We start from the raw sequence: 11,586 nt of genomic DNA on the forward strand, positions 1-11,586 counted from the left end.
AACATTGTCACAGCTCTTGCAAAAAAGTGATAAATAGGTGTCTCATTGCGGTATCACTGAAACAGATGATTGCGAATGTAACTTAGGCATCTAGATAATTAAGAATATTGCATTGCTTTAAAAAATTAAGCTTTTAAAAAAATAAATACTAACGTGAAATGGTCACTTCTCCCAGTGTAAAACTGGGAAAACTTCCATCCAGAGGACTTGGCTTCAGCTCAGAGGAATGCACTTGACTTCTCTACGAAAAATTTCCCAGTCACTAATGATTAAAGAGTTAAGCTGGAAACAGACAAAAATGGTTGCGCTTTTTGTCTTCTCCTTTCTCCCTCCTCCTCCTTGTCCAGAAGTTGTTAATAGAAACTCTGGATGAATCATTCCTCTTGTCTCATTATTCCAGTTTGTCCTGGAAGCATGTTAAAGGCTCAGTGCTGAGTGCCTAAATACTGGTCTTGATCACCAGTTTAAACCATCTTGTTTGTCCAGGAATGCTCCCTTTCCTATTTTAGAACAACGATAGTTACGCTGAGATTCTTCCCCACTTTTAAGAGGCAAAACTGAGGGGCTTTTACCAGATGATGGAGCTAATAGTTAAAGGGTTTTGCAATGGACACTACCTTTTCTAGCTTTCTGTTTGCTTGTACTCAAGCCAGAAATCCCGTGTTCTGGATACATACACAGGATCACATACAGTTGGGGGAGGGGGGGAGGGCACCCTCATAAACCGCTGCTCCTGTTCTGAATTGTGAAATTTCTACCCAGAAAAGAAACAATTTTTCAAATATTTCACTGCATTTGTGAGCTGCTTTGTGGTGTTGCTGCTGCTGTGTGATTTGACTCTGGCTGGTAAATGACTTTTTCTCATTGCCTCACATTGCCATCATGTTCCCACACAAAGCTGCTTCTTAAGTGGGAAGATATAGGAAGTGAAAGAGTAATCTAATTTCATTGTGGGGAGCAACTGGATTGTGTTAATTTCTTTCCTTTAGTGTTTACTTTCTTACTAATCTTTTTTAAAACTGTATTTTTTCAATTTTCAGAAAAGTATAATGTTGCATGTCCTGTAGGAGACTTTGTGTATAAAATTTGTCTTTAGACCTAGTAAACTTGCCCACCTCTCACCCTTTGGTTTTCATTTTTTTTTTCCTAAGCGGTGAACTTCAAAGAAGTTAACAAAGAAAATAAGAGAGAACTCTTCAGTGAAATATTTTCTTCCATTGAAACATTGGCATTCACCTTTGGAAACGTGTAAGTCGGAATCCAGAAGGAGTTTTTAAAGAGCTCAGTGGAGCTGAATCAAATTAAGACTAAACAACAACTTTAGTTTTCTTTTGGACAAATATTAGCTAATAAAGTAATTTAAATTAACCACATCTGGAACAGTTTTACTGCTTTGTGTGGATGTTGGGTTTTTTTTCCCTTAACAAAGAAAATGATGATGGTATAGAAATTGCAGGGAATATAAGACTACTTCTAATAAACTGTTTTGCAGAACTTTTAAAGGATATTAGAAACACTATCTGAATTTTTATTCTCAGTGATCTGATATTGCTTGGTGAGGTAAAGTAATGAAGTAACACAATTCTTTGTTTTTCTGGCAGTGTTTCAGACTTCCTTATGGGAGATGTAGACAATGGCTCGTCATTGGGACTTCCTGCATCTCGGAGAAGTCGGGTAGGCTAAACACGTTCTCTTGAGTGTGGAATTGTATCTTTGAAAGGAGATTTTTATTTCCACTGAAACTGTGCATCATGGGGCTGGGACACTTGGATTCTTCTGAGCGTTAAAATAAGATTAAACCTATGAAAAAATGCATTCAAATTTTCAGATACTTGAATGTATTTTCTGTTATCAATGCCAGTGATGACTCAACTGGGCTAGTACTCAAATATGTAAATGATAACCTGCTGTAACTGTATTTGAGATTTTTAAATTGGTTAAGTGAAAAGAACTAAATACTTAAAAGTAAGATACTTAAAAGTAGTTGGAATAGACCTGTTAGACCTAGAAGCTAAAGGTTTAGTGACCTCTTTTTGGCTTTTAAAGACTAATATTTATTACAAAATAACCTTTTCTTCTTCCAGAACCCATTTTGTGCTGTAGCTGTTTCAACAACAATACACTAAGTGAACTGAAATAGCACTGTCAACTTATAGTCAAAGAAAAACATTAGCGTTTTAAACTCCCCTTTAAACATTTTGAAGGTGAGATTAAAAAATGCTCAGTACCAAATTCTGTTCTGAATTTTTGTGTAGAAGCAGACTTTCAAGTAAATCAACTTAAATTAAATCACATGCAAGAAAAATGCAGTTGATAATTGTTGTGTATGACAAGCTAAGTTGTAGCAAGGTTAAAAATTTTGGATTGTGGGGTTTTTTTAAAGGCTTTGTTGAAACGTACTTAAGACTTAGCATTCCTTCATACAGGCTTGATCATAGCAATGCTGTGTAGCTACAGCTGAGAAGTAGTCTTTTTAAATTTTCACTATGTTTGATAACACATGTGAGAAAGATGGATGATCACAGTAGTTCTACTTCTGTAGCTGCTACAAAACTCATCTTTGCAGACAACATGGAGGGGAAGGAGGCTACTTGGAAAACCGGTTCCAGCAGACTTAGAATAAAAGGATTGGGTTGCTGATAAAAAATATGAAATAAAATAGCATAGAAGCCAGCATCTCATTTAACTTAAATGAGATGATTTGAACAAGTACTCTTTCAGCTAATCAGTTCACCAGCAGAAGGAAGGTGCTGAATTTGACAACATTTTAATCTTGTAATGGCTTTGCAATGCAAAAATGTGTTCTCGTGGAACGAGATGGTCCCATATGTTGTATTGTGAAGTGAATGCTTGGCTAAAAGATCACTCTTCTGAACATGGGGGTGGGGGAAGACCAAGGGGAAATTAGAATATAGTGAAATGAAGAAGGAATTCTATTCTAGGTGTTCCAGCAGTCACCAGCTTATATTTAAAAGCCCTTTTTTGTACTGTCACTTGCTTTTTCTAATGTGGAAGGGAACAATTATAAATTTTGGAGCAGGTAGGATAATATGGTTCAACTTCTTGGAAATAGGTCTTAAATTTAAGTGCATTTTCATTCAGGCAAATAAATACACATTTAACAGCATTTCACTTTGATTTGCAATTCAGAGAGCAATTTGGAGGCCAACTAGGAGTTGAGTGTTAGGAGGAGTTAAATGCAAAATATTTATAGTAGACATATTAACTTTTCATTCCTGGAAATGTGTACAGTCAGTGGTTGAACGTAGCAGCTAGCTGTATCTTAAAAAGATTAGAGCATAACATTTTTGTAGAATTTAACATGTAAATGCTTTGAGGGTTAATTAAGGAGTGAGATTTTAATTGTCTGTTAAGTTAGGGACCTCCCTAACTAAGCTGTTGAGGGTTGCTCTAAGGTTGGGGGGGAGAGGGCTGATCTTGCTTCTCTTGGCTGCAGGGGAGTCTGCATTCTTTCATTCAGGCATTCCACTTGGAAGCTGAAGTTAAATGATACGTATACCCCCTCTTAGCAAATGTAATTGTTCTCGTTTTAGCCCTTGTAGTACAACCAGAAGTACAAGGTGGAAGCAAAGATATTTCTTAATTAAAAACAAAGGCTTTAGAATACATTGGAAGAGCCAAGACAGGTGTGTCTGACCTTGCATTATTCAACAAGCTATTTGAATGCTATTCAATGCTATGTAGATCTGAGAGTATAATAAAGGAGAAGGATAAAATTTTGAAAATGTGTGCAGAGATTTGCCTCTGTCAGGGTGAGAGTTCTTGGGTAATGGGAAAAAAAGGCGGAAGACACTGGTTAAAGTTGAGAAGTGAAATCTATCTAGAAGAAGTCAGGATGAGTCATCGGGCGCTTGAGGGGGCAAGTTCTGATAATAAGTTGTAGGATGTAAGTAAAAGTAGTTGTCCATGTGCTTTTAAAATGTGGTATTACATATTTGCAGTGGGGTGAATTTGGATGGATGAATGAGTGCTGGTTAGCTGCCCTAACTGGATTGTGTGCCTGAATTACTGGAAAGGAGTGAACAGTTCTCAGGACTGAAATGATTTAGGCTTTATAGAACAGGAAATAATTTTTAGGACCGGAACTTACAAGTGCCTCCTGAGTTAATATTAAATATGTTTTTTTCCTCTTATTTGTTCTTTGTTTGCCTAACTGTATGCCACTTTAAAATCTACTTGAAGACAGTAATATTTCACAACCAAATCAGAACTAAATCTAGGAATGTTCAGGCTTTCTGTGCAACCGAATGTTGATCTGTCTCTAAATTCAGATTATTTTTTTATTTTTTTTTTTTTTAGTGTTTGGTTGATAGACAGCTTTGGATGGATTTCCCACCTATTGTGAAAAAGCCCCTCCATTTTACTGAAACTCTTGTACAGCAATTGTACTAGTCTTCTACTTTCTTAGGAATGGGGCTGTTCTTTAGACTGTAGTTTGATTCTGTTCAATGTAACTGATGATTAATACCTTGCATGTTTTAATATATGGAAAAACTGCTTTTGCTGGGAAGTAAACAATGATTGTCCAGGGATTTTTGTGTGATTTATGATCAGTTTTCGTTTAAATCTAAAAAAACCCAACCAAACAAAAAAGAATTACTTGTATCGCTGTGCTCCATTTTAACTTTAAGTCTGAAAATAAAACAGCAGCAAAATCTAAAATGGAAACAAGCTGTTCTTGTAAAGCTTAAGGCCACTTTGCAGCTATTTCTTGGCCTTTGTCTTCTGCCTGCTCTCTGCTTCTGTTTTCATGAGTAGTTTATTCATTTAAAATTATGTAGGGTTGTGTTGGGTTTTGTTTGTGTTTTTTTTTAAAGGAGTGGGGGTTGTTACTAGGTAAACTTTTTATTCACTTAAGTTTGTTCAGTGGCCTGGTTTACAGTACAGTCCTACAAATAGTTCAACTTGCATAATTAAAGGGGTAGCAAAATGCAGCATGAGGACAAAAATGGGGATGAAATCTTGTGCTGAATTCCTTTTATTATTGGATTAAATTCTGTTGGGTTGTACTGATTATCAGGGCTTCATTAGCAAGTGTTAGTAGTCAGCTGTTGTGCCTACAGTGCACACCTGCAAGTAATTTAGGAGAAATCATAACTTTATTCCCTTGAGGAAGAAATACAGGATTCTAGTGACTTGTAGAATGGTGACTGTTATATGTATAAACACTAGATCTGTATGAAATGCTTTTTAAAAGATAGGTAGGGATTTAAGAAATGATGGAGGTCACTTAAATATTAACCTGATTTGTTAAACAATTAACTCTTTCACCACAGCCTTTCAAGATTGTTGTTTTAAAGGTTATAATGATTCCTTGCTATTTATTATGGCTCAATTGACAGTTATGGGGGCTTAGAAGGTACTGTGCCTTAAATGAGAGGGAGTTACAGCACAGCTTGTTGGTTTATCTGCAAAAAAAAGAACAGGACAGATGATGCTGTTTATTTGGTTAGCCTGTCAGTTCTAGTGAGAGCTTTTCTTCCCTAACTTAATGATTTGTTTCTTGTACACCAGTCTTTTGAGAATCTTTCTGTGGAGTCTGGAGGTTCACTGCATGAAAGGGATGATATTCAAGGTAGGTAATTTGTTTAATAAACACTGTTCTGTATCTATGTTTTAGTCTTCTAAAATGTTACAAATAAGTTGTTTGGTCACTTCTCTTACACCTATGCGGCCTTTCAGACTTCACTGTAAAAAAAAATTGCTATTGCAGAGCTTTTATGCTTTTGTGAATAATCAACCTGGGTTGCTTTTTGGGGCAGGTAAAAGAACCAAGGCCTGAAGTGCTTCTTTATGTTGTCATATGATTGGTGTTTTGTTGGGTCACTTTCTTTAAGAAAGTTATGCTGGCCATATGACTACTCCAGATACAACACTATGACCCGTTAATTTGTTCTAAAACCTCTGTCAGTCCTGTTTAGAGTCAACTAGCATTAAAGACCAACTTAAGATCAGAGCTACTTAAGCATTCACAGTTGGCTAATACTGGCTTTGCTCTCAGTGTGTGGTCATGTCTAAGATTCACTTCATTGTGTTCGATGCTTTATTTTCAGGACATCTTCGAGCAGAGGAGGTTGATAGCATGCTCCTAAGAAATGACAGCGGAATTGAATCAGCTCTGTCCTATGCTAAAGCATGGTCAAAATATACCAAGGATGTGGTCGCATGGGTAGAAAAAAAGCTTAGCTTGGGTGAGTGGCTCTTTCTGGCATATAATCAGCTTTGTCACGATGAAATTAAATCTGTTGTCAGGCCTCTGTGCTGCAGACTGTCAGTAATGTGATTTCTAAATTAATAGCTGTTCCGCTGAAGTAGACAGAACTATCGTGCATTTCCTATAATTAAAGGCCTGTAACAAAGTGAAGGTGGTCCCCTCTATAGCCTATCTGTTAGAGGAAGAATGTAAAAAGCATTTAGCATGTGGTACAATTGTTAGTGTAAACAGTAACTGTGAATTTTTTTAACAGAAGTGGAGTGTGCTAAAAACTTGGCAAAAATGGCCGAAACTGCTAAAGCTGTTGTTGGACACCAGGTGAGTACATCTTAGGGGCTTTTTTTAAAGTCTTAAATATATATTGGGTGCCTTGCCCAAAAGTGAAACTTTGGGGATGTTGAGAAATTGATTTTTTTTTTTTAGGTTGATACAGAATTTATTTATACTGTAAATCACTAGTTAAAAGATCTGCTGTATTTTATGTCTTCCCATCTCCTGTAGAAATTTGGATATATAAATTTATTTTTGTTGAAAATGCAGAGTAGCCTTATAGTTTTCACAGTATTCTTTTTTCTGTCTAATATCTTGTATGATTTGTGATTTGGACTTGTAGACTTCTCTTTCAGAGTATTTTCCTAGTAAAACGAAACATAGCTGAGAAATTAGTCATTTTCTACATTCATACTTAACTCTGACTTCCACACACATATACATACCTTACTAAATTTAACTGAAAAATCTAGTTCAATTATACAGCCATTTAGAATGTCAGCATACCTCTACCTTACCTAGAACATTAATGTTTTGTTGTGTGTAATTTTAGGATTATATGCCATTCCAATCAATATTCATTAATGCTTTCCAAAATGATATTGAGAACAATCAACTTTGGCAACAAACAGCTGCTGCTCTCCAGTCTAACAAATTTGTGCAGGTAAGCTTAAAGAAAAGGACCAAGATATTATTTAGATTTTTAAAAAGTTTTGTAACAGCACACATTATTCAAAAGAACAAACTTGAAGCCTATAAGCCTTTTATGTACTCTATTAATGTTTCCTATATAGCCTCTTCTTGGAAGAAAAAATGAGTTGGATAGACAACGGAAAGATATCAAGGAGCTTTGGCAGCGAGAACAGAAGAAAATGGTTGGTATTCTTTCATATCTAGCAGTGTTCAATCTAAAATTCTTCAAAAGGACAAAACTTTCAAACTAGGCTGTTATGTAGTATGTAACTGTCAATTTCATGACGTATTTGTAAGAGGTGATCTTTCTATGACTGTGTACTTTGAAGTGCAGCGTGCAGACCTGTGCATAACAGCCTCTTTAAACATCACAATAAATAACTGGAAAACTAAAATTATTAACTCTTTTGCTTTTTTATTTTGTTGCATTCTGCAGCAAGAACTGGAAGCTGCTCTTAGAAAAGCGAAGTTGCTATATACACAGCGTCAAGATGAGTATGAAAAGGCAAAATCCTGCACTGCCCGTGCTGAGGAGGAACATCTTGGCTCAAGTGGGAGCTTTGTGAAAGATTTAAGCAAGCAACTGGAAAAAAAACGAAGGCTAGAAGAGGAAGCTCTTCAAAAAGTAAGTTTTTGTTCTTTGCTTTTAAACTTAAGCCTACACTGGTTTTACTCATGCTTTTCCAATGGGAGTATGGAGCAAGTGTTCTGTTGATAATTCTTAATTTTAATCATGCTGTGCTTTTATCCTAAATGGGAATCTCCAATCCCATCTTGTGTGTTTTTTTCCTTGATTCTAGAATCAAGGCCTGTAGTCCATCAACCTGTTACACTTGTGTTTTCTCTAGGCTGAAGAGGCCAATGAACACTATAAAGCAAGCATGGCAGAGGCTGAAGAAAAAAGAAATGATTTGGAAAGCTTTAAAAGTGATGTCTTAACTCAGCTTCGGGAGCTTATTTACCAGTGTGACCTTACTCTTAAAGCTGTAAGCATGCTTCTTAAAGTAGATTTGGCACAAATATATAAATGTTGTTAAGACTAAGAGAAAGCCCCATCTATAGTGTTAACTGCTTAAAATAGAAAGTTTTCAAAGAACAGAGGGTCAACCCAATAGCAAAAGAAGGAATGCTTCTAATGCGTGTGGTGTTCTCTTTCTGTTAGGAGTTTAAAAAACAGTGTGTTATGCATGTCTTGAATGGTTTTTTTTGTGTGGTGTTTTTTTTTTTGTGAGCTGTTGCTTTGCAAGAACCCTGACTACAGAATTCTTGAAAAATCTCTCTCAGAATATTGATGGCAGGAGTGTTACTCTGTTGCTTAAGAGTACAGCTCCCACTCCCATTATTATTTTCATTAGTGCATTAGCAAAGATGGTTGGCTCAAGCACAGAATGGACATAAACGTGCTACAGTGTGGAGCCTGCTAATCTTGATGACAGTCTCAATTATACAGGATCCACTGCCAACTAATTTAATGTATTAATTTCATATGTGTAAATAAGCAAAGGATTGTCAGAACAGTATATCTATATACTCATTTTTTTAAAAAGCTTTAAGAGTGCATTATGCCAATAGATGTGTACTTTTTTTAGATGAGATAAAGACAATTTTAATGCTGGGGTGGGGAAGAAAAACAAAAAACCAAACAAACACACACACCCCTCCCCAAGCAAACCAAAAACCAACCCATAAGACTAGTAGAAAGCTTAGACAACCTTGTCAACAAACTTATCAGTTCAAGTATATCTAAATTTTAAAGTACTTTGCAACCCCAAAGCTGAAGAAGCAGCCAGCAGGCTGGCCCTTCCCAGGTCTCTGCCTTGTAATAAAATATTTTAGAAGTTTTATGTAATTCAACAAAGAAGGTATTCAGTTAATCTGTTCTGTTGGGACAAGGAGTTTTGTCCATTTCTCGTCTGAAGGTGATGTGGAGCTCATCTGGGTTTGGAACTCCAACTACTTTATCATTGTAGTGGTGACTAATGTTTACTCCAGAGCATGAAAATTGCCTTTTTGATAGCAACAAACCTTGCTGTTTATCTTGATCAACCCAAAGTGGGCAGCCATTGGAATTGCCTTTGCTACCTGGAGGATTTAATAACCTGGAGAGAAGAGGAATACTAGTGTCTCTGCTACAGATGAAGTTTTTGCAGTTGACTTTCAGGAGTCTTGCACAGAGTCCATCCCTCCAAATGTTATTATTCTCTAGAATTTTTCTAGTCTTATTGTTTAAATAATTTTCTGTTGGGATATTAATTTGGGTTGAGCAAAGTACAAGTTGAAATATCTAGTAAATGAATTACAAATATTGAAAATGTTTTTCTCCTAACAGGCAACAGTTAACCTGTTTCAGCTGCAGCACACTCAGGTTGTATCTCTTCCAGTTAACTGCCAGTCCCTCTGTGAGAGTGCTAAACTCTACGATCCTGGTCAGCAGTATTCAGAGTTTGTGAAAAGTTTGCCAAAGGAAGGTGTTGCTATTGAATCAGGTTCTTTTGAAACCCAGAGTTCCCAGGTTGATGGGTAAGTCCCAAACTCCAGGTGGCATTTGCTTGGTTTACAATTAAATGCTAGGCACGTGTTTAACAGTAAAACAACATTTTTGGAGGAATAAAATGAATCCTGATGTCTTACCATGCTTTACCATTCTCTATTTCTTTGACTCGTCTTTTGGTAGAATATTTATAAGATTGACTTTAAAACCTGACTGTGACATTCTGTTTCAGAATTTATTTTGTGTAGTAAGACTTGCTAAAACATTGACAATTGTTGTGCAAGAATTGACTTGTTACTATTTTAAGTAGATACTGGTTAATATGAAAAATGTAAATTTTGAACTCTGTAGTGAACTCTAGCTAATCAGTTGAGAAAGTCTGAGGAGGTACTTTTCCTCTTCTGCAGGCCATGCTGCTACAGTACATTCTTTCATATTGTTTACATTTGGCAACTTTTTTGGCAGGAACTGTTGCTTGATTTCTGTCTCATGCTATGTGACTAAAAAAAGTTTAGAGTCCACATGTCCCTATGTAATAACTGAATTATTTTTTTCCAACCTGTGTGAAATGGCAGTTTTTACTGTTAATCTATTAAAGATACAACTAATGTGGAAGTAAAGACTATAAGACTAAAAGATGACTCCTCATGTCAGTATGCCAAATGCTTTTCCACCTTTAACTTGTTGTAAAATAGTCATCTTGGCACTAAAGCACCAGAATATCCATTCCAATCTGTGTGTTTCACAGTTCTACAGGAAAGTGTTGTCATCGTCTTTCAAAAGGAAACTAAATACAAAAAACCTTGAGTCGGACTGCTACCAACAAAAGCCAGGAAATTCAAAGTTAAAGCTGAGATTCTTAGTTCTTGTCTCTAAATTTCCTGCCTTTTAAGACTGATTTAGGCTATACTCATAAACTTTGACTTAGGGGATTTAACTATGCAGCTCCCCAAGAAACTGATGAGCATGAAATTTCAAACTCTTTGTGTGCTCTCCCAGCTATTTACCACTTAAGATTTATAGGAGTGTGTTTTTTCTCCTCCCCGCTCCCTACCTTTTGTTTTCTTTGACATTGCATTGTGATTCTTCATGTACTTGAAGTGATCATTTTTATTGTTTAGGTCTGCATTTTTAAGTCTTTATTTCCTTCAGCTGGACAGGGTAGAACTGTTTAAGGAACAGCTTCCTGACTGCTGACTTGGCTAGCAGGCCATTTTGTCCACAGGGTGCTTCAGCATTTTGCATTAATTACTGTTAACTGTTTTCTGTCCTTACCTTGAGAGCAGATTTTTACAATGGACTGAATATAAGCTCTCTGGCAGCTTCAACATTTTTTCTGTGCTTTTAAAAAAAGCACAGCATTTTGACACCTATATGTTTATAGGTGAATGGTCCTGATGGCTTGGCAGAGAATCTTTTGGAGGAAAGCATGAGTAGGATGCAATAACGTTGCAGAGATGTGGAAAAGCTGATTTACATGGGGGAAGGAAGAACACTAGGAAATTGCAAATATTTTATTAAAAATAAATTGCCACCCTTTTTTTTTTTTAATTTGGGCTTTAATAGTTACATGTCAAATATGTATGTTCATGAACAGCAGCTAAATGAAGCAATTTTAGTTCCCAGGGATTAAAGAAAAAAACATTGCTTTGCATTTAGTTCTGTCTTATTCACTCTTCAAATTACTGTCTTCTTTCTGAAGGGTTTTTAATAAGCAATCAGCCAACAGTGTCCATACATCACATGGTAACTTATCTCAGTGTTCAGGAGATTTTCCTGTTCCGACATTAGATGATGTAGGAAGCCCTATTTATCATCATTCACAAAAGATTGGAGAGAAGAGATCTTCCAGCAGCACAGATATCCAAGGTAGTTGTTCTGTATTTCATCTGGTCTA

At 36.2% G+C, this 11,586-nt stretch overlaps 1 protein-coding gene across 5 annotated transcripts in view; it reads left to right on the forward strand.

The window, feature by feature from the left end:
* ARHGAP29 (Rho GTPase activating protein 29) overlaps positions 1-11,586 on the forward strand; it is a 54,236-nt gene that overhangs the window by 33,241 nt on the left and 9,409 nt on the right. For all 5 annotated transcript variants that reach the window (XM_068405992.1, XM_068405994.1, XM_068405993.1 and 2 more), the window contains 11 exons: positions 1,152-1,248; positions 1,602-1,674; positions 5,536-5,596; positions 6,075-6,212; positions 6,489-6,553; positions 7,059-7,169; positions 7,300-7,380; positions 7,635-7,823; positions 8,047-8,184; positions 9,528-9,718; positions 11,392-11,558. In XM_068405992.1, coding sequence (XP_068262093.1) covers positions 1,152-1,248; positions 1,602-1,674; positions 5,536-5,596; positions 6,075-6,212; positions 6,489-6,553; positions 7,059-7,169; positions 7,300-7,380; positions 7,635-7,823; positions 8,047-8,184; positions 9,528-9,718; positions 11,392-11,558 — 1,311 coding nt within the window. The remainder of the gene's footprint in view (positions 1-1,151; positions 1,249-1,601; positions 1,675-5,535; positions 5,597-6,074; positions 6,213-6,488; positions 6,554-7,058; positions 7,170-7,299; positions 7,381-7,634; positions 7,824-8,046; positions 8,185-9,527; positions 9,719-11,391; positions 11,559-11,586) is intronic.

The sequence above is a fragment of the Nyctibius grandis genome, chromosome 8 (assembly GCF_013368605.1).
Source record: "Nyctibius grandis isolate bNycGra1 chromosome 8, bNycGra1.pri, whole genome shotgun sequence".
NCBI classification, from domain to species: domain Eukaryota; kingdom Metazoa; phylum Chordata; class Aves; order Nyctibiiformes; family Nyctibiidae; genus Nyctibius; species Nyctibius grandis.